Source organism: Girardinichthys multiradiatus, chromosome 17 (assembly GCF_021462225.1).
Source record: "Girardinichthys multiradiatus isolate DD_20200921_A chromosome 17, DD_fGirMul_XY1, whole genome shotgun sequence".
In the NCBI taxonomy this organism is placed as follows: Eukaryota; Metazoa; Chordata; class Actinopteri; order Cyprinodontiformes; family Goodeidae; genus Girardinichthys; species Girardinichthys multiradiatus.
The window spans coordinates 5,913,485-5,936,362 of NC_061809.1; the positions used below are offsets into that span (position 1 = coordinate 5,913,485).

Genomic DNA, 22,878 nt, shown 5'->3' on the forward strand with positions numbered 1-22,878 from the left:
CTTTTGATAAGAGCCCTCGTCATAACCTGGTACTCTGCATTCCCTAAAGTATTGATCACCCCCTCTCCCTGCCACTTTATCTATGGACTATTTTATAATCAGGGCCAAAGCATGGATCTTCACATGGCTCTGTTTTTCCCAAGGAAGTTATCTAGGGATGAAAAGTTCCAGATAAGCATGCCACTGTGTCAGGGCTTCAGTTATAAGAATTACTACTGATTGTCATTGTTCCTCAGTAAGGGAGGGGGGAACTTGAATTCACTGGGTTTATCTTGAACCTGTTATATAGAGATGCTCTTCGCCTGTCTAGAACTGTTTTGGCAGGGCTCTTGAATATATGTCTGAATGCTGTAAATGCTCTCCCAATAACCAATAAAGCTGACTTGAGTGACAATCACTGATCTCTTCCTTAGGAACAAATGGTATGCACCTTCTCTGTTAGTAATAAAATTGATCCACTCCCCTCAGCATGTACCAAGCTTGAAGTGGATGATATAGCAGGGAAGGTGGACGTACTTTCTTATATTTCAGTGAATAATCATTCCATCAGTTTGGTGCCATGCATAGACTGAGTGTGGGACACTAATCTTTCATCTCAAGATCTCAAGTGACCATTAAGTCTGGAAGAAACTTCAACAACCATGTGCCAGAAATTCTGTGGCATGAGAGCTACAATTTAGAGAACTTTTAATTTGCATGTAGGCACCACTACCAAGAAATATATTTAAGTTCTATGCAAACGTTACAGTGATGATCCAATATTACCCTTACTAAATGTATTGATATGTTATGAAAGCGCTCTGTAAGCATTGTTTAAGACGCTATTTCTTTTGCATTCTGAAGAGTTGAAGTGGCTGCTCTACCTTCATAGGGATGAGTTGAGCATTGAGCTTTTATCTCATGATGGTTTGATGTGGATTAAATATAGGAACAAACAAAAAATAGATTTAATCTCACAGCAAAAAGTAATTTACTTTGTCCTTTAAAAGTACTGCAGTACTGTGAAGTTTAGCCCCTAAATCCTAATACCAATGCTATATGTCAGAGTTATATCATAAATCATAGACATGACAAGATGTGAGGTTTCACAAAGTCTAACTATGCCTTGAAAAATATTTGCTGATGAAGACCTCCTCTGTTTCTCTTCCAGTTACCCTACGTTAAAGGTGTTGTCAGAGAAGAGGCCAGATGTTCCCATATATGTTGGGGACACATCCCGACCAGTCTTTTGGTTTGTAGAATGAATGACAGAGTTTGATTTTATTGATTTATGACCTCAATAACGGCTGTGTTAAAATCCATGATATTTCATGTTTTGTTGCTGTCATTTCATTATTATCTTTGTTTAATATTTGCCATCACACACACTACATGTATTTCAATTTTAATGACTTTAATAATATGTATTTATATTTCATTATTGTATCGCTGTTTAAGTTATTGATAATCATGGCAAGTACTACCATATGCTTTAAGAATGTTTGGGTGTGGGCAGGAGATAAGGATGCTGAGCTAGTTCCTAAACTAAACTTAATGAAGAATGTGTTCATTGGCTCTGTTCAGACTTCCACTGATCTTATTTTTCTTCTGCTTGTGATCTTCATCCCTGACCGCACATCTCTTATATTGTTCTGATGGAGCTTACTCTGAGGGCTTCTTCATCTATGCCTCCTTGCTTCCTCTTGACTTTACTTAAGTACAGACCTCAATAATTCCCCGTGTATATTTTAATCTAGTTGCTTTAGGTCACAGATGATCCAGGGGATGTTAAAGGGGAAACAGCTAATGATCCAGTTGAGATGTAACAAAAATCCCATGCTGTTTCTCTAGATCACTCTGGGACATGATATTTCTTAATTTTGCACTATATCATAGATTGAAGAAAGAGGTTATTGTAACACAGGTAGGATTTAAAGGATATGTTGTGGACAAAGATAACAGCAACACTCTTAAGTTCACTGCTGAACAACTGCAGAAACAGATTGTTATCTTGGGGTAGCCAGAGTGCCTGATTTCGCTTGAGGCTTTTTTACTAGAGGGTCCAATTACTGTAAAGACTGCTCTAAATATATTTTAGTATCATCAACATAACATGGAAAATTATTGTGTGATATTTATTCATTTTAACAAAGGACAACATGTAGATAAAAACCATTGGTCAAAGCACCGGACCCTGCGGAACTCCTTGCCTAACCATGGTGAATGAGGAAGATTTAACATTTATTTGAATAAGTAATTATTCAGGCTTAAAAGTGAAAACGTTTACCACCATCCCTTCAAAATTTCATAGGAACTCAGATATTGAAGATACATTGTTTAAGATACTCTTACGTTGGAAAACAGTTTTTTATTTCTTGTGTGTGAAATTTGGTCATGTAAAAAACAGTTATCTGCGACAAAGACGAAGTCCTAAAAGCAGCATTTTTTTGTAAAATGATGATGTAGGTTTTGGCATCAAATCAGCCATCACAAAAGAGAAAATACCACAACACTGTACCATTACAGAGTCTGTCATTTGGATTTGTCAAAGATGTCACTTTGTAACTGTTCAACTGTACATCAGCCGTTACTTTCATTAACAGCTCTAAAATCTACTTCCTTTAACTTTTTAAGAATATATTGCAGACTGAAAATTAAAGGAATTTCATTATTCTGACAAGTTTATTAAAATAAGTGAACCATAAAATATGTCACGATCATATAGTTTAATTATAATTCTCGTCCCATTTTTTTATTTGGATTTAAACAATCAGATTTTTTTTATTGTGTTTCAATTTGCATTTGTCCCCTTTCTCTGGTTTGTTACAACAGGTATTTGGAGCAAAGCAAAGTCAAGCTGACCAATATCAAAGTCACTCCTTTTGGTGTTTGGCAAAATGTAAGTTTCTTTTTATATTGCTTATCTTGCTTTTCTGAATCAGGTTTTACCAAAAATAGGAAGATCATCAATGCTGATATGAATTTCTTGTAACATCACTTTGGCAGGTTGATGATCACCTGAGATTTATGATCCTGATGGACGGTGTCCATCCTGAAATGGACACCTGCATCGTTGTTGACTATAAAGGTACAGAAGATTTTACATTATATCTCTGACAGTGGATTAAAAAAGATGTCTAATTTTTAATTTTTTTTTTTTTTTTATTGCAGGTCATATTATTCTGAACACAGTGGACTGCACCAGGCCAAATGGGGGCAGACTACCAGAAAATGTAGACCTGATGATGAGTGATTTTGCTGGTGGTGCATCTGGATTCCCCATGACATTTTATGGGGGGAAATACAGCGGTGAACTTAACTACATTATTTGGACTGCACTGTATGGTGTTGTGTACTATAGTGTTACTTTATGTCTCTGATTGTGAAATATAGAGCAAGGTTTAACTACTCTGAAACATTTGTGAAGTTTCCCATCAAAATGCTTTGCTTGTATGGACCAATGAAAGACAATAGAACATTAGCCACCGACTGTGCTTACCTCCAGAGGCAGTGCTTGGATGCAAAGCATGGGATTGGCCTGTTTCAGAAAAGTTCTTAGTACACGTTCATTTTTGAGAAAAAAAATATCACCCTGGCAACCAAATGTTTACATGGAGGTTTTATTAGAAATGACTTGAGTAGGGTATGGTCAGAGGGAAAAGGGAAACCCCTATAAAAATCACCTAGAAAATTATTAAGCCTAAATGCTTTTCTTGTGCATGCTACTGCTACTGTTCACATGGTATCATGTGATTTTCTTCTTGTTTCCTCATTCTCAGACTCTTGGAAGACAGAGTTCATCAAGAGTGAGAGGAAAAAGTTATTGAACTACAAAGCTATGCTGGTCAAATCCCTGCAGCCAAGAATCTACTGCCCCTTTGCTGGATATTTTGTGGAAGCTCATCCATCAGACAAGTTGAGTTTACACAGAGGGGTTGGTCAGGGTTCATATATTACCAATGGTTGATGCATAAAGGCCAAGGGAATGGGCTTCATAGCCTTCACATTGTACTGACCTAATGTCACATTAAATGCAGATTGATGCACACTCTATCTGAGAAAGATAATCCATAGTATAGATAACGGAAATTATGGCCCCTAAATAGTAATGTATGAACTGCTTTATTATACTTTGACCTTCTAACAGTTTTTTTGCTTTGTTTTTCTCTCTTCTGTCTATATGGGTGAAGGTACATTAAGGAAACAAACATCAAAAACAGCCCAGAGGCCCTCAATGCACTCATCAATAAGCTTGCACCAGACACCAAGACGTGGACGCCCAAGCCTGGTGCTGTGTTGGACCTTGGCCTTGCACTAAAAGACCCCACAAGCAGGTTGACAATAACTCAAAGTTGTCTGTGTGTCTTCATGTTGGCCACAAGTACTGGCTGTTTAAGCTGTGAGCTGTTTAAACTGCGAAAAGCACTTCTCAGCCCAAGCATAAATAATCAACGTTCAGGTGATGGTAGTTGTGACTTTATTATTATTTTTGATAAAACTTGGTCAAGAGTGGGAGGAAACAGAAAACAACTCAAAGTCCAATCAGGGAGCCCTAGATAAGCTTCAAACGTGAACGTAAGGACATAGATAAAGTATAATACAAAGGCCGGGCTGTGATGTGGAAGTTGGGCAGATCAAAATAGTGTACACGAGGATAAGTAATTACAGTAACATGCATACACCACTTCACACATAGTAGTGAAGTTGTGGGAAAATGGTACATAGTTTTCAAACAGAAAGCCATCCGCCATCCATAGGGACCTTGGAGGAGCGCCACTGTTTCTCCACCTCATAAGGGTTCATTTGAAGTGGTTCCGGTAGCTGATTAGGATGTCTACCTGACATCTATTTTCAGTTAGATATCTGAAAAGTGTAATATGCATTTAGAATCACTCCTCTTTACTAAGGTTTCGCCTGAATAAAATCAGCGTAGCCAGTTGCCTTTAGTAGTCACCTGTTTAGTAAAGGGAGTCAGTCTGTGTGTAGTTTAATCTCAGTATGAATACAGCTGTAGTGTAAAATGCCGCAGAGGGATTTTGGAGAAAATTAGTGAAGAAAGAGGATCATGAAGACAAAGGAACTCGGCAGACAGGCCAGGGAAAAGGTAAGGGAGAATTTTGAAGCTGGTTTGAATTATAAAACAATACCCCAAGCATTAAACATCTCATGGAGGTTTGTTAAATGTGTTATCTGAAAATGAAGAGTATGGCATAACTGCAAATCTACCAAGACATAGTCATCCATCAAGCAGCCAAGTGGGCCATGGTTACTCTGAGGGAGCTACTGAGATCTAGAGCCCAGGTTGGAGAAAATGGTTACAGAACACACAAAGTAAGAAGTTGAGTTCAAGTTAGGCCGCAAGTCGGCTAAAACTAACACTGCAAATCACTCATGGTCATGGTAGCATTACACTGTGAAGATTTACCTGTGATTTTCTCCAGCAGGAACAGATAGGCTGATCAGAGTTGATGGAAGAAGATTAAAATGAGACAGTGCCTCAAGTAAAATACATTCACATTAGAACAAGTGAAAGTAGAAAAAGATTATTCTCCAATACAGTCAGACAAATAAATGTTTTTCTTACTTTGAACCTTAGGTTTTCAGGTCTCCAAGATCAGGTTCTAGGAAGTAGGTAGTAGGAAAACCCAGACATCCCTATCTCCAGAGACACTCTCAGGTTCATCTCCATCGTTTCCACATAATGAACTATGCAGCTATCCATTTGCTGCTCCTACTCACTTTTTCTCTTGAATAAGAGCTGACTTTCATCTTGACCATTTCACATTCAACTGCAAATCTCTCTAATCTCTAAACGTCTCTGAAGGTCATGGCTTAAAAATGCCAACAGAACCACATCATCATCTGCAAAAAGCAAAGATGAGGACCTGTGGTTCCCCAAACAGAAACACTACTCTCATGAATACACAGTGAGATCCTATCCATGAACACTGCAAAAATAATTAAGGACAAGGGGCAGCACCAGCCAAATCCAAACCGCGCTGTTAACAAGCTCAGCTTGCTGCTGGTTAAGGCGGCCACAGCTCGTGCTTCGGTTTTGTCAGGAATGGTTTGCCCTTAAAGGAATCATTGGGACCCTGTACCCTGCAAAAACATCCACAAAATGCCTTCTCCTGGACCACAAAACAGATATGGACTGAACAACCAAACTCCCATGACTTCCTCAGCAGTTCCACGAGGGTAAAATTCCAGGAGCTGCACCTGGAATTCAGAAGGAGCAGTGTAGCTTTCATTCTGGCAGTGGAACAGTGGGCTGAATTTTACCCTCGTGGAACTGCTGAGGAAGTCATGGGAGTTTGACTGCAGCAGTCAGCGACGTCACCTTTTTTTTGGTCAGCCGCTCTTCACATGTTGTTCCAGTCCTCCATCCAAAACAAAGAGGTGTGTCAATTCAGCCCCACATCTGGAGCCTTCAGTGAAGCTAATCTATTCTTGGTGCCATGATGCTGGGGAGTTTTGGATCTACCTCAGAAATGGTAATGAGCCACAGAATCCCCAGATTGCATCCCTGTTTGCACACCATCCAGAAATTTCAAGAAAGCAGAGTCCAGAACTGCTGTTTGATGGACAAGCAGGACAACAGTCAGAACCTTCACTTTTGCAACTCTGAGAAAGCATCTACAACAAGGCACTCAGGAGGGGGCTTTTGAATATACCAACACTAGACTATCTCCCTGGACAACCTTGGAATAGGAGAGAGTCCAGCCTCTCTACAGGAGGTTCCAGAGGTGATCTTAACTATATCTGGTTGGTAACACTGGACTTCACCTACCAACTCTTGCTCCTTGAACATATTGAACAACATTCTCAGGCAGTCCACATTCCAAAACCAAGAATATGAGGAGTTAAATCAGCATGTCCAGGTCCTTACACCCACCTATTTACCTGAATAACATTCAGATAATGTGAGCCAGAAAACCTATTTGCAACCTACTGGTGGATTATGTTGCAAACAAACTTGCATCTGCATTTTTGCCATAATTGTTTTAAATTATTAGTTATACAGCGAAAAATGTAATGTTTGACTTTCTTCAAATGTTGCTATCGACTTATTTGAGAATTGATCACGATCAATTACCACACTTTTTTTCTTCCACTCAACTTTCTATCTTGGATACAGTGCTCTGTGAACATTGAGTCATTTTAGCATTAGACCTAACAGCTATGAAAAGAAAAATGTAAAACAAAGTGTTAAAGTATAATAAAATATAAAATCTCAAGCCTTCTTAGTTTAATGTTACCTTTGGTGCTTCCTTTGCTACGATCAATTACAGTGAGGCCATCACTGATCCTCCAGCAAGTACCAAAATCTACAAGGACAGGTGGGAGTTTGACTTGTATGTGGATGAGCTGAACAGCGCCATTGGCAGTGAGATATTTAAACATCAGGCCTGGATCCAGTTTTATTACACCTGGGCAGGCTTTCAAAACTACAACCTGGTGGTGCGGGTAAATATTTTTAACCAGAAGGATCACCTCTACTCTTCTTCAACACCTGTCGCAGAAACTCTTGGCTCTTCCTTGAATTTTGTTTTTGTTTTTTTCATGTCTGCTGCATTGCTTTTTTTCTGCTGTTTTTTTTTTTTTTTTGTGGATTTCTGTGTGATGGTGTCATGGAGTAAATCAATGTAGTAAAACTATAAAAGAGAGAATGGTATTTAATTAATCCTAAATTGTTAGCATACTAAAATCAATATGTGCTGATGACGGGAATATACAGTGGAATGGTTCAAATGCAATAACATTCTCCAAGCCCGGCTTCATCGCTGGTGATAATGCAAAGTGTACCATATTCCCCCATGACTTTAACAATGGCAAGGTCTTTGTTGTATACACTCACCAGGTACTTTATTAAATACACCTGTCCAGCTGCTCGTTAATGCAAATTTCAAATCAGCCAATCACATGGCAGTTGTAACACTTTCAGAACCTGAAATTTTCTAAGTGGTGTGTACTTTTGAGAGCCATCAACCTAATCCAGTTTCATCAAACAAAGGGAGAAAAAGCAACAACTGGTGTGAAATTTAGATTGCATTCTGCTTAAGCTACTTCAAATGCAAGCATGACTACTACTTGACTCAATCTGCTCACTCCAGCTGTGTGTGGGCTGAGACCGTTTCTCAAGAATGTAAATTGCATGCTTTTTTAATGTTTTCTCTTGGACAAAAGATTATTTTTTCTGTCTTTTTTTGTCAAAAATGCTGAACAAGGTCTGCAATGGAGGCTGCATGGTTTTGTAGATCTACCCAGGATGAAGGGGCTTAACATGAAATATGCAACATTTGTACCCCTCTGTCTGCTGACTCGATCCTCTGTCCCCCCCTTTAAAATTCATCCACATTGGATGAATTTTGCAGTCCTCTTGAGGCCGCGGTTATCCCTCTTGCTGACGCAACTTTTCTTACCACACTTTTTTCTTCCACGCAACTTTCTATCTTGGGTACAGCACTCTGTGAACAACCAAATTCTTTGGCTATGAGCTCTTGTGTATTTCCATCCTTGTGGAGGGTGTCAATGACTGTCTTCTGGACATCTGTCAAGTCAGGATTCGTCCTCATGTTTGTGTAGGCCATGATTTGGCAATTGCATAAAATTTATACATTAAAAAATGTTTATTTATTAGTATTATGTATTACTCTACTTTTCTGAGACACTGAAATTCAGGTTTTCATAATATCTAAGCCATATTCATCAAAATGACAAGAAAAAAAGGTTTTGAAATTAGTGACAAAATATTTTAAACTTTTTCTCAATATTGTATTTTAAGATGTACCTGGGTTTTCTTTTGCTTTTTTTTTCTTATCTACACTTTTTATTTATTCTGCTTACACAAACCCTTAATCTTGACCCATTTGATATCCAAAATTAAAATATTATAATTACTGACATTTTAATTATTCTCACTACTAACTTTTTTCATGTAGGTAATAGAAACCGACGACAACTTTAAACCACTAAGTAAAGGCTATGACTACCTGGTGGACTTTTTGGATTTGTCATTTCCTTCCTTAAGGCCAGACAGAGAGCACTCCTACATTGAGGTAAGCACCACTCGAAGAACTCAGCAGCAAAAAGGAGCCGAACATACAGGGGTTGGACAATGAAACTGAAACACCAGGTTTTAGACCACAATAATTTATTAGTATGGTGTAGGGCCTCCTTTTGCGGCCAATACAGCGTCAATTCGTCTTGGGAATGACATATACAAGTCCTGCACAATGGTCAGAGGGATTTTAAGCCATTCTTCTCGCAGGATAGTGGCCAGGTCACTACGTGATACTGGTGGAGGAGAACGTTTCCTGACTCGCTTCTCCAAAATACCCCAAAGTGGCTCAAATCATGGCAGAATTAAATGTGCACCTCAACTCTCCTGTTTCCACCAGAACTGTCCGTCGGGAGCTCCACAGGGTCAATATACACGGCCGGGCTGCTATAGCCACATCTTTGGTCACTCATGCCAATGCCAAATGTCGGTTTCAATGGTGCAAGAAGCACAAATCTTGGGCTGTGGACAATGTGAAACATGTATTGTTCTCTGATGAGTCCACCTTTACTGTTTCCCCCACATCCGGGAGAGTTACAGTGTGGAGAAGCCCCAAAGAAGCGTACCACCTAGACTGTTGCATGCCCAGATTGAAGCATGGGGGTGGATCAGTGATGGTTTGGACTTCCATATCATGGCATCACCCCGGCTCAATACTTGTGCTAGATGGGCGCGTCACTGCCAAGGACTACCGAACCATTCTTGAGGATCATGTGCATCCAATGGTTCAAACATTGTATCCTGAAGGCGGTGCCGTCTATCAGGTTGACAATGCACCAATACACACAGCAAGACTGGTGAAAGATTGGTTTGATGAGCATGAAAGTGAAGTTGAACATCTCCCACGGCCTGCACAGTCACCAGATCTAAATATTATTGAGCCACTTTGGGGTGTTTTGGAGGAGTGAGTCAGGAAACGTTTTCCTCCACCAGTATCACGTAGTGACCTGGCCACTATCCTGCAAGAAGAATGGCTTATAATCCCTCTGACCACTGTGCAGGACTTGTATATGTCATTCCCAAGACGAATTGACGCTGTATTGGCCGCAAAAGGAGGCCCTACACCATACTAATAAATTATTGTGGTCTAAAACCAGGTGTTTCAGTTTCATTGTCCAACCCCTGTATTTAATGGATGCATATTTTATATACCATCCAAAGGCATATATATAAACATCTTAGCTGCAATCATCTACTACTGAAAAAATGCCTCATCTGGTCTAGTTAAGTACTGATTTCTAATCTGGCGTTTTTGACAATGAGCAATGAGTTTTGTCTTGTCTGCATTTGCCTAGAATAGGTTCTGACCCATCCATTCACTGATGTTTTGGACACACTTATCGAAGAGGATTACATAGGTAATAGAAGATAGAATAATAGATGTCATAGTGCTCCATAATATGAGTTAGTGGGATCACGTCAACGTTCACTTAAAGTGGCCCGAGAACAGAACCTGGAAGAACCCCTAATGTGATCTTTGTTGGCTTAGATTTATACCTACCAAATGACACACAGTTGCCCTGTCAATAAGATCTGAACCACTTACCAGACAATTCCACCCTTTGTTCCTCCAATCTTTAAATCAGGGTGTTACTATCATCACTGTCAAATGCAGCACTGAGATCTGACAAAAGACGTATTCTAATAAAAACTGGGAGCAGATTTGTTTTAGAATATGTTGCAGGGATGTAACAGTTTAACCCTAGTGGGCTTTATGAGCCAAATCTTTTAGGCTGTTGCCTCACAGCAAGAAGATCCTGGGTATAAATCAATATGCACGGAGGTTGCATGTTCTCCCAGTGCTTGCCTGGGTCTTCTATGGGTACCTATGATTTCTCCCTGTACATGTGAATGGTTTTTCACCTATTTATTTTTTATGTGTTGGCCCTGTTATGGACTGTCCTGGATGCGCCCCACCTCTCGCCATTGACACTATAGGCTTCAACCCCTCTGAGTAGGAACAAGCAGGTATAGACAATAAAAACTATAAACGTGTAATTATTGTCATTACTATATGAGCACGTATACGCACACTATGATTAAAAATATCAGAAATTCTTAAAGTTAGAGGTGGTAATCAACAAATATAGAGTAAATTTGGAAGTACAAGTTTGCTCTTTTGTATAAGCGATGCCAAATGGTTTGAGAGACCAGTAAACACTTGTCATCGATAATACATGGACATTGTTCAGTTGAGAAAATAGGAAGAATGAACAACTGTCTCATGCAAAAGTAATGAAATGTATAAACACACAATAAAACAAACTAGGAAAATAGGAAATAAGTACAGCATATTGATCCCTCTAGGATAAAGTTAAAGAAAGACAGCAAGGAAAAACCTAAAGTTTCTCTGTGTTTTACTTTGAGATTAAAAACAGAATCGGTGTGATGAGGTACGTGGTGCTGCACGGCTGCCTCTGGGATGACCTGTACATTGGCTTTCAGAACCAAATCAGCCGAGATCCGGATGTCTACCACCACAAGTATACTCACGCTGAAAGAATTTAATTTCTTTAAAACCCACAAAATTTATTTATTCTTTGGTTTTGGCCTTCAGGTTCTGGAACCACTTCCAGACCCAATTACCACTGCGCTGTCCAGACTGGGGCCAGTTTCTGCAGAAGGTGACCCCCATCCAGGAAACGGATGCATCAGATGGAGGCTTACTGAGCTACTGTTCAGTCTTATAGATTTAAATAGTGGGAATATGGAGATAATGTTTCAGATTTTCTGGTTTAAACCCCTTTTTTCTGGTAAATTCTGAATGCACTACACTACATGAAAGGCATTTAAATAACTACTTTGGTGATTGCATTTATTCAGCTCGAAGGGAATTCACAAATGAAGATGCCATTAACTCTGAAGGTTGCTGAATGTGTTTTTAATAGCGTTTCCTTCTGGCTTTTGTGCTTATGGAAGTTGTCTTTTGTAACTGCTCTGGGTTTTGTTTTTATATTTATTGAAAATGTGTTTTCTTATCTAAATGCAGGTAATTGGGTGAAGCAATTATAGAGCAAGGCCACACCTCAAATGCATTTTTTATTTCTCCCTTCCCTCACCTATTAATTCTTCTCTCAGAACCCCTTTTCTAAGCTTCCAACCATCTGTCCATATCCTTTACCCCTTATTTTGAGGTCTTTAAATCCAGTTAATTTTTTATTTTATTTCAGGCATTTTAGGAAAACAAAACTTGGATATTCCTGAGAAGGGAAGACATAGAGTCACATTTACAATCACTGGTTATCTTATTAGGCACACCTTCTCAATTCCAATTTGCAAATGAATCAATCATATCGCAGCAACACAAAGCATTGGGGTGTCTAGAGGTAGGGATGACTTGCTGGCGTTCTACAAGAACATTAGAATAAAGAATTAAAAGGGTTTGTGTGTTTACAGATGATGGTCCAAAACAGAGAAAATATCCAGTGAGGCAAACTGGTGTTTGAGATGACAGAAACTCAGCAGTAGCTCAAATTACTTTTACAAAGAAGTTATACAGAATACTGTCTCTGAACAGAAATTACCTTGGAGCTCTGAAGCAGATGGACTACAGCAGCATAAGGCTTAACCGGGTACCACTCCTGTCAACTAAGAACAGAAACCTGAGGAAACGAGGTCACCAAAATTGAATATGTGACATGTGAAAAACAGGCTCCATGGTTGCGCAGTTGGTAGTATTGTTTCAGAGCGAAGGTTGTGGTTTTACATCCCGGCCATAGATCTTTCTGCATGGAGTTCATGCTTCTTGCCTACTGGAAATAGGAACCAGCTCCATATCAAAGATGGCCAGCAAAAAAATCTGCAATGCTATCATGCAAATGCAGGCAAAAATGGTCCCGAAACTTTAGTTCAGTCTGGAGCCAGTGCCAGGGAGACTTCACCCCAGCAAGACCGACCTAATGAAGCGGCATTGAAGAACATTTAACCAACTGTACAACTAAAAATTATCACGAAAACCAAAATGACAGCAATAATTTATTTTAGTTAGATATTTCTCATAATGCTTCAGAAAGATCTCCATCATCAAGTTCAAGGAGGATTGAGGATTAATTCAGGAATAATACAATATTTTTTAATTGAATTGGAGCCTTAACCCTCTCAAGAATTTCATCCTTTTTATCCATCTAGACAATCCTCCACAATCAGCTGGGTTCATTTCACTTTTAGTTTAATTATTCACTATGCAGCATACGTACCATAGTGCCTTGTATGAGATGGATTCAATGTCAGTTCCATTTCACAACAAATCCGTTCACTACAGCCTCCCTATTCAACCCAGTCCCATTTTATTCAGTCTTCTTCATGCCTACTATTCCCCCAGTGGGAATTTAGTTGGGTTTTAAGTTGGCCAGTCGATGTACTCAGGCACTTTGAGTCTTCTTCTACATAACTACTAATCATGAGACTCCAATGATGAAACACAACCTTTTTATAGCCTTGTCTTATCTCCCTTATATTTGATTAAATATCTTGTTGATTAGAAAACTGCCTCACCTTCTCCCTGGTTAAGACAGTAGCACTAGTGATTATAATCAAACCTTTTACCTGGTCACACAAAGCTCTATTTATTGCTTAAAGCCTAAAGGTGAAAGAATGAAAAATGTTTAAGGATTGTTTGGGTTTTGATAGACTGATGTTTTCATCATAGTACTGTGGTACTGGTATTTTGTTATACAATGTAATAGTTTATTTTTCTTTTAGGGAATACAGTACCAAACTGTGGAGGTATTTGTCATGATTATCAATTAAAAGTGATGTTTTTGTTGCATGACAGTCAATCAGACTCAATTTTCCCGGTTTTTGGTCAATTACGACCAGACCTGCCAACATTTTTTCAACTTTGTGTGGAATTGCCTTTTTAACCCAGTGAGTTAGGTCAAACGTTTGGGATATCCTTCCACCACCTTCTCACATTCCTCTTGATAGAACCGCTGCAACTGAGTCAGATTTGTAGGCAGCTATGCTCATATATTTTCAGCTCTGCCCACAAATTTACAATGTGATCAGGGCTTTGTGATAGCTACTCTAAAAAGTTTACTTTGTTGTCATTCAGTCACTTCAGAACTAATTTGGTGTTGTACTCAGGGCCATTGTCCATTTCAAAGTCTCATATGAGTCCAAGCCTTCATTTGCTGGGAGATGTTTTAAGAAGTTTCTCCAATATTTCCGAGTAATGTTTTTTTCCCATGATGCTATATGTTTTGTGAAGTATCCCAGTCCCTCATACAGTACACGCCTTCACAACATGATTCTGCCACCCCTGTGCTTCACAGTTTGCATGGTGTTCTGAGGTTTGCAAATTCACTGCTATTTAGTGGAAATGTAATGTGGTCATTGTGGCCTAATACTTCACGAAATCAGACCACAGGACGAATCTAGCTTTTTATATTGCTTTTGGAGTAATGACATTTTCCTTTCGAAGTGGCCTTTCAGCCCATGTCGATACAGGACAAGCTGGTATGGCTTAGTGTCCCCTCAAAATGTTCTTTAACAATAAGGAGGAGCCAGTGAGTCAGAACCCAGGTAAACAGAGACTGGTACATACTGGGTTACACAGGGTTTATTCCCAGAGGGACCACAACAGGAGTCATTAGTTTTTGTCTTTTCACATCTAGCAGTACACCATAAAACTTTCCTTAAAAAAAAACAAAAAACAAACTAAAAATCGCTAAAAATATCATTCCTCCAGGATGAGATCGCCTCCGATATGTTTAATTAAAGGGCTCCTACGCAGGTGGGATCCCACCAATCCAATCCAGGAGGAGAAGGGACCTCCTCGTTCCACCCCAGCAGTGGTCCGTCGCACCACAGACTCGCAGTGATCCACAACGGGCGCCTCCCACTAGTCAATGGGCTCCCTCGCGTCACAGCCCTGTAAATACAAAAAGAAAAAAGACTGGCCAGAAGCGCTGCCCATCGGGCTGGCCGAGCTCCTCTACGACCCTCTCAAGGAGGCTGGAGGCTGGACCCTGCAGATGTCAGTGGAAAATGGTACTCACAGATGCGGGCAGACTTTTATCTCTGCCCAACGGTCAAACCAACGCGTTTTCCACTGACTGCCGTCTCCGCTGCGGGACTGAACCGCCACCTTGCGCCGATCAACTTGTTTGCGCCTGGCTGCTGCTCCTCTCTTGCAGTCTGAGTCTTCCAGCTCTTAGGCTTAGGTCTGTGAAACAGCTGATAGGCCGCTTCCAGGGCCCACCCAGAACTTCACAGGTGACAGTCATCAACCAATTTGTCCTTTTCCAAAGAGTCCACAGTGTATTACAAACAAAACATGCAATAAAAAAATCATGCAAAAAATATATACATAATCACACCACCCACAGGAAATTCCCACTGTGTGACACGATCTCTGAAAAAAATCACTCCCTCCAACTATTTCCGTTGGCGATGTCCCCACGCTGTGCCAAAGCTGCCATGGTTCAACAGTAACGTGCAACTTTACGCAGCTATTCTATGGACATCTGTGATTGTCTCCAGCTTGTTAGGAATCATCAAACCTCACTGGTTGGAATTAATCTGCTGGTCCTACACCGTTTTCATTTTTTGTTGAGAATAAGTGCCCCGAAGATAATTAACGTGCATTTTCGTGTGGATTTATGCACACTTTTATGCAACGTTTATTTTTGTACATACTGAGCTGTATGGCAAGACAACTATGCCACAAAACGCCACTTTTACCACGCGTCTGGTTAAAAGGTCACGCAAAAAACGCTGTTTTATAAGTCAGAACGCCGTAAAATACGGTGAAAATCCCATCAAAACGTCGTTTAATGCGGCGTTTTAAGAGCACCTGCAGAACGCCGTAAAAAACGGCGGTTTTTACGCGCGATGGCGTTCAACGTCCCGAGAAAACGCAGTTTTTTACGGTGTAAAAAATGTCACAGAACGCCGTAAAAAACGGCGTTTTCTCAAATTAAGCAAGGCCCTGCCCACACTCTTCTTATCCAGTAAATTTAAACTTCAACCACCCAATAAGAGAAGTAGAACTGCAGATCCCACTAATTCATAACAGATCAAATGTGCTGAAATGAAATCTGATGTTTCTTTCTGATAAATGTCATATATTCTGCAGCAGTAAGTGTCAGTGTCTGCTTCTGTAATTATCTCAATAATAATTTGAATGTCTTTAAAGTCAAAAGAAGAGAAAAAATACACAATAACTGTCTGTAACAAGTGAAGACCGACATGCAATTTTGAAATCCGAATTTTAGCTGTGATACTATTCTCCTCCACCAGATGGCACTCGCACGGGAGCTACTCTTCAGAAACGCTATCTGTGGAGTTTGGTGGTTGTAATGTTATTAAATACAGAAAAATGAATCTTGTATTCCGTGTTTGCTGTTATTTTTCTATGAACCATAACTAGAAAGATTCTTAATCTATGAGTTGGTATGAATAAGAACCCTAAAATAGAAATTCTCTATCTCATTATTTTGTTTTTTTACACAACTCAGAAAATGTCCTAATAAAATGATCAATACAACTATCTGATGTTCAATAACACAACTATTTTTTAAATTTTTACTAATATAATGACCAATTTCCATATCTCATTACTGGAATTATCATCTTATGTAATTTCAATCAAAGCAAGACAGCCCAAAATGGCATTCACCTGCAGTTCCTTCTGCGGGTTTGCATCATGACATCAAAACGATTTGGTTTTATAATTCAGTCAAAATCAAAGCATTTACACCTAAAGTAGCTAACCCCATAAAAGGTCTTTCAGATCACATCATCTCCTTGCTACAGCCACTCCTGTTCTACATGCAGACTGAAAACCATGTTGCTCAACAAAAATATAAGACATCTACTGGTGTCAGATATAGTTGAATGTAAAACTAATATTTGTAATATGCTACAAAAATATTTTTGTCTGACAGTGTCTCCTTCTCACAGACACTGTATGAGTAAATGTATTCTGAAATCATAATTGGTTGAAATACAGATACAGTCAAAAGTTTTTGACACACTTTCTCATTTAACAGTTTTCTTTGTTTTTATGGCTATTTCCATTGTACGTAGATTCTCACTGAAGGCATCAAAACTATGAAGGAACTTATATGGAGTTATGTAGCAAACTAAATATTGTAAAATAACTTTATGTTATATTTTAGATTCCTTGAAGTAGCCGCACTTTGCTGTGATGACTGAAATATTAGCCTTTGGTCGTCTCTCAATGAACCTCTGGGAAGTTCTTTCAAGACTCTTTGGAAAACCTTTTCAGGTGACCACCTCATGAAGATCATGGAGAGAATAACAAGAGAGCAAAGCAGTAATCAAAGCAAAGGGAGGCTGTTTTGAAGAATATAAAATATAAAAATGTTTAGAGTTATTTAACACTTTTTGTTTACTACATTGTTCCATGTGTGTGTTCATTCACAGCTTTGTTGCCTTTGGTGAGAATCTACAATGTCAACAGTCATGAAAATAAAGAGACCCATTAAAGGAGAAAATGTATCTAAAATCTTTGACTGGTAGTTTATATTCAACATTACTACATTAAGTGGAGGTATATAAAGTATAAAATGTATATAAAATTAAAAAAAAGTTCATCTCAATACTTTGTAGCATAATCTTTGTTGCCAAAGACAGAGGTCAAACATTTCCTGTATGTCTTCACAAGGTTTGGACACACTGTAGCTGTCAGTCTGTTGTTCAACTTGCCTGCTACTAACGCTACTAACAATACTTTGTAGCATAACCTTTGTTGCCAAAGACAGAGGTCAAACATTTCCTGTATGTCTTCACAAGGTTTGGACACACTGTAGCTGTCACAGTCTGTTGTTCAACTTGCCTGCTACTAACGTTCTCTCACCCCTAAGAGGCGCTGGAGCTGCAGACTGGAGTTTTGACAGGTGTACGTCGTTGCTTCATCAGCTGGAGGACTATATGAGGGTGGTTCGCTGGCTTTTCTACGCCTGAGTGTTTTGCCTACCGTGGTAGTGTTTACCTGGCCAGCATCTTCTGAATTCTGGAAGGTCCGCTTGTTTTTTTGAGCCTTGATTAACTATCTGTTTCTTCCCTTTGTCATAAGCTGTTCACGGCAAGCTGGGTTTCCCCCTCCTGAACTCAGCTCCCGTCAAGATTGGAATCTGCTGCATCTGGCAGCTGCCCTTCCGAGTCCTCCAACTGAAAGCGCAACCTGTCCACCCACCTTGCTACCTGGAACATCAGATCGCTCCAACAGTTTCCGCGCAGGCTCACTCCCCAGACTTGAACCGGCTCTTTCCCCCTGGCGGATTGATCGCCTCCCGAAAAGTGAGCATAGATCTTTGCTTGAATTATCCAATCTGTTCCTCCGCTCACCTCTGTTCTTCTCTTACAGCCTGACTCCTGATCACTCTGCTCACCTCATTCCTGAGACTGAAAAGAAATAAAAACTTTACATTTACTCTTCTCTGTCTGAGTGTCCTCTGCATGTGGGTCAAGTCGGCCTTAAAAACTATGACAGTAGCTGGTATTTTTGCCTATTCCTCCATAGAGCAGTGATGTTTTGGGGCTGTCGCTGGGCAACATGGAATTTCAACTCCCTCCACAAATTTTCTATGATGTTGAGCTCTGGAGACTGCCTAGGCCACTCCAGAACCTTGAAATGCTTTGTACAGAGCCACTCCTTCGTTCCCGGAGCGGTGTGTTTGGGATCGTTGTCATGCTGAAAGACCCAGCCAGGTTCCATCTTCAATGCTCTCTCTGATGGAAGGAGGTTTTGGTTTACAATCTCATGATACATGGTACCGTTCATTCTTTCCTTAACACGGATCAGTCATCCTTTCCCCCTTGCAGAAAAACAACCCCAAAGCTTCACAGTAGGTATGGTGTTCTTAGGATGCAACTCGGCATTCTTCGTCCAAACGCAACGAGTTGAATTTGTGCCAAAACGTTATATTTTGCTTTCATCTGAGCACATGATATTCTCCCAGTCCTTCTCTGGATCATCCATATGTTCTCTGGCAAACTTCAGACGGGCCTGGACATGTATTGGCTTAAGTAGGGGGACACGCCTGGCACTGCAGGATATGAGTCCTTCTTGGCGTAGTGTGTTACTGATGGTAGCCTTTGTTACTTTGGTCCCAGCTCTCTGCAGGACATTCATCAGGTCCCTCTGTGTAGTTCTGGAATTTTTGCTCACCGTTCTCATGATGATTTTGACCCCATGGGATGAGATCTTGCGTGGGGCCCCAGATGGAGGGTGATTATCAATGGTCTTGAATATCTTCCATTTCTTTACAATAGCTCCCACAGTTGATTTATTCACACCAACCTGCTTGCCTATGGTAGATTCACTCTTCCCAGCCTGGTGCAGGTCTACAATTATCTTCCTGGTGTCCTTTGACAGCTCTTTGGTCTTGGCCATGGTTGAGTTTGGAGTCTGACTGTTTGAGGCTGTGGACAGGTGTCCTTTATACAGATAGTGAGTTCAAACAGGTGCCAGACAGAAGAGCTTCTTAAAGAAGAAGTTACAAGTCTGTGAGGGCCAGACATCTTGTTTGTGGGTGACCAAGTACTTTTTTTCCACCATAATTTACAAATAAATTCTGGATAAATCCTACAATATGATTTCCTGGATTATTTTCTCATTTTGTCTATCATAGTTGAAGTGTATGATGAAAATTACAGACCTGTCATCTTTCTACATAGGAGAAATTGCACAATCAGTGGCTGACTGAATACTTTTTTTGCCCCACTGTATTGGTAGATTCTGAAAATACATGAATAAATCATAGAAATAAACAGTGGGAAATAAAAAGAGGCAAAACAAACAACTTTATATTTCTAAAGATGTTTAAAGAAAAATAATAAAACAACACACATTTCTTTTCCTGTATTTAACCAGATTATAACCAACCAAAAACAGATTAGGCCTACTTAATGTACAAGTGAGGGAATAAATGTGTAGATGAACAGATGTCTGTACTGTTGTATTGTATTTGCACTTTGAGAGACATGTATGAGTAAAGATATAATTCCATTAATGAGATATGGGAATTGGTCATTATATTAGTAAAAATTTTAAAAACAGTTGTGTTATTGAACATCAGATAGTTGTATTGATCATTTTATTAGGACATTTTCTGAGTTGTGTAAAAAAACAAAATAATGAGATAGAGAATTTCTATTTTTGGGTTCTTATTCATACCCACTCATAGATTAAGAATCTTTCTAGTAATGGTTCATAGAAAAATAACAGCAAACACGGAATACAAGATTCATTTTTCTGTATTTAATAACATTACAACCACCAAACTCCACAGATAGCGTTTCTGAAGAGTAGCTCCCGTGCGAGTGCCATCTGGTGGAGGAGAATAGTATCACAGCTAAAATTCGGATTTCAAAATTGCATGTCGGTCTTCACTTGTTACAGACAGTTATTGTGTATTTTTTCTCTTCTTTTGACTTTAAAGACATTCAAATTATTATTGAGATAATTACAGAAGCAGACACTGACACTTACTGCTGCAGAATATATGACATTTATCAGAAAGAAACATCAGATTTCATTTCAGCACATTTGATCTGTTATGAATTAGTGGGATCTGCAGTTCTACTTCTCTTATTGGGTGGTTGAAGTTTAAATTTACTGGATAAGAAGAGTGTGGGCAGCAGTGTTGCCAGGTGAGAAATGTAGGATTATCGTACTAGAGACATAAAATTATCGTATTTTGAGGGAAATTATCGTACACTCGTCATAACCAAAATAACAAGTCTGTTGATGTGTTGAATAGCATCTAACAGGCACTCGCAGCTTTGTGGCGTCAGTACGGAATGGATTTATCAACAGCTGCAGCCCCATAGTGCCAGGCTCTGCTTCTTTTCTTTTTTTCTTTTCCCCAATTATGGGCGAGCGCAGTGGACTATTCAGCCAATCATGACCGTTGTTCTGAGGCCAACGCATATACTTCACTCGTAGGTCACATTTAGAAAAGCTCGACTGGCTGGAATTTCCAGGATCTGTTTCCGAATCCGGACACAGATGCCTTCAGGGTTCACAAAAAAACTCCGACAGACTTTGGCGATTGGCTGATGACAACTGATTACAACCACACATTCACAGAATGGTCAAATTATTGTACATTTGGCCTTTTTTAGGAATATTGATCGTACATCGTACAGAGAGCAAAATTGTCATACAAATACCATAATTATCGTACACCTGGCAACACTGGTGGGCAGGGCCTTGCTTAATTTGAGAAAACGGCGTTTTTTACGGCGTTCTGTGACACTTTTTACACCGTAAAAAACTGCTTTTTCTCGGGACATTGAACGCCATTGCGCGTAAAAATTGGCGTTCAGTGACCAGAAAAACGCCTTTTTTTTATGCCGTTCTGCAGGTGCTCTTAAACGCCGCATTAAACGGCGTTTTGATGGGATTTTCGCCGTATTTTACGGCGTTCTGACTTATAAAACTGTGTTTTTTGCGTGACCTTTTAACCAGATGCGTGGTAAAAGTGGCATTTTGTGGCACAGTTGGCTTGCCATAGAGTTGTGCATAAAACAATGCGGCGCAAGGTTTTTGTGCGTAAGTAAGCTTCGTACATGAAGCCCCTGGTGTTTCCAGGTTCTAAAATGATTTCAATTTAACTTCCACTGTACACAACCACACACACCAGATTTTAGAGCCTCATTAATTGTTAAATAAAGATGAAGCCCAAACGGAAAGATCTCTGAGAAGTTTAACAAACACCAAAAACCCTAACTATGTACAAAACATTTAAAACCCTAGAATTTAGGGCATTACATAGTTCAGTGGTACAGTGGGCCCCCCATATAGAGAGGCCATAGTCCTCGACACAGCCATCCTGGGTTTGATTCCTGACCTTGTAGGTCACTAGTAGCAAAGAAAATCTTAAAAATAAGAGGGTGCCACATGGTTCAGAGGTAGCGCAGGTACAGCAGGTGCAGAGACAACAGTCCTCACACAGTTGTCCCTGGTTTGACTCCTGGCTCCTGGGCCATTTGCTGCATGTCTTACCCTTCTCTTCCTGCCCTTCTTCTTGTCCAACTACTGATGAATAAAGGCCACTAGTGGCACAAAAACCTTAAAAAAAAAAAAGAATTTAAAGGGGGTGTACTTCATTTGTGCAGTGACTGAAGTTAAGTAACTTAATTGCCGATACATGTCATGTCATGCCATGTCTAGAGAGTTCAAGGCGAGGAGCTCAAGGAGAGTCGCAGGAATGGAATGATCAGCAGATCAGCTTGTTAGAGTGCACAGTAATCCTGGAACAAAAGAAAAGACACAAAAGTAGAAAAACTTGAAGTGGGATTTCAGAACCCAACAACAAGGGACCATTTTCACTACGATGAACAAGCTAGTGACTATTGTCTCTGTACCCGATTCATACCCACCACCAGATGAGCCTCATTGCACAACAGCTGTGGAAGATTAAGCGTGTTTGCCAGGCCTGCAGAAGAGAATCGTGTATCTAATGCAATGTGATAATGCTTCCAATACAGCATAGGATAGAGAAAATCATAGCATGAATTGATACAGAAGGATAATGAATGAGAGGTCAAATCTGTATGTGTGAACTAATACTAGACTGAATAAGAGGTCAGTAATGTGTGTGTGTGTGTGTGTGTGTGTGTGAACTACAGTTTTTCAATTGGCAAACACTAAACCCTATTGTCTGAACTAAATGCTCAGTGGCCTGAACCCAATTATTGAATCTGTCACTCTTTTGGCAAAACCATAAACTCTTTACCTATTTGGACAACTTGCCAATACATTTTCATCATGATGAACCTGTGTTGCATAATGGTGAGCACAGGTGGCAAAAGTCAAACACAGATGAAGCACAGGTGGCACCAGTTGAACACAACAACAAAAC

The 22,878-nt window shown here is 39.8% G+C and overlaps 1 protein-coding gene and 1 long non-coding RNA gene across 4 annotated transcripts in view; one reads left to right on the top strand and one right to left on the bottom strand.

The window, feature by feature from the left end:
* The window catches only part of LOC124883105 (cytidine monophosphate-N-acetylneuraminic acid hydroxylase-like), a 37,736-nt gene extending 23,928 nt beyond the window's left edge, over positions 1-13,808 (top strand). The window contains exons 6-16 of one of the 3 annotated variants that reach the window (XR_007042081.1): positions 1,151-1,231; positions 2,812-2,878; positions 2,986-3,067; positions 3,151-3,288; positions 3,759-3,894; positions 4,170-4,313; positions 7,272-7,446; positions 8,922-9,038; positions 10,946-11,008; positions 11,386-11,523; positions 11,598-11,630. Coding sequence is in view for 1 of the 3 variants with exons in the window: in XM_047390014.1 (XP_047245970.1) it covers positions 1,151-1,231; positions 2,812-2,878; positions 2,986-3,067; positions 3,151-3,288; positions 3,759-3,894; positions 4,170-4,313; positions 7,272-7,446; positions 8,922-9,038; positions 11,408-11,523; positions 11,598-11,730 (1,189 nt within the window). In the remaining 2 variants the exon portion in view is untranslated. Of the gene's footprint in view, positions 1-1,150; positions 1,232-2,811; positions 2,879-2,985; positions 3,068-3,150; positions 3,289-3,758; positions 3,895-4,169; positions 4,314-7,271; positions 7,447-8,921; positions 9,039-10,945; positions 11,009-11,385; positions 11,524-11,597 lie in introns of all 3 variants that reach the window. The other 2 variants (XR_007042082.1, XM_047390014.1) reach the window with 2 other exon arrangements.
* Positions 13,809-14,582: 774 nt separating this feature from the next.
* LOC124883106 lies at positions 14,583-17,010 on the bottom strand. The gene is made up of 2 exons (XR_007042083.1): positions 15,040-17,010; positions 14,583-14,912 (listed from the first exon to the last, which is right to left on the bottom strand). It is a non-coding gene; the product is annotated as an uncharacterized LOC124883106 (long non-coding RNA).
* Between the last annotated feature and the right edge of the window lie 5,868 nt (positions 17,011-22,878).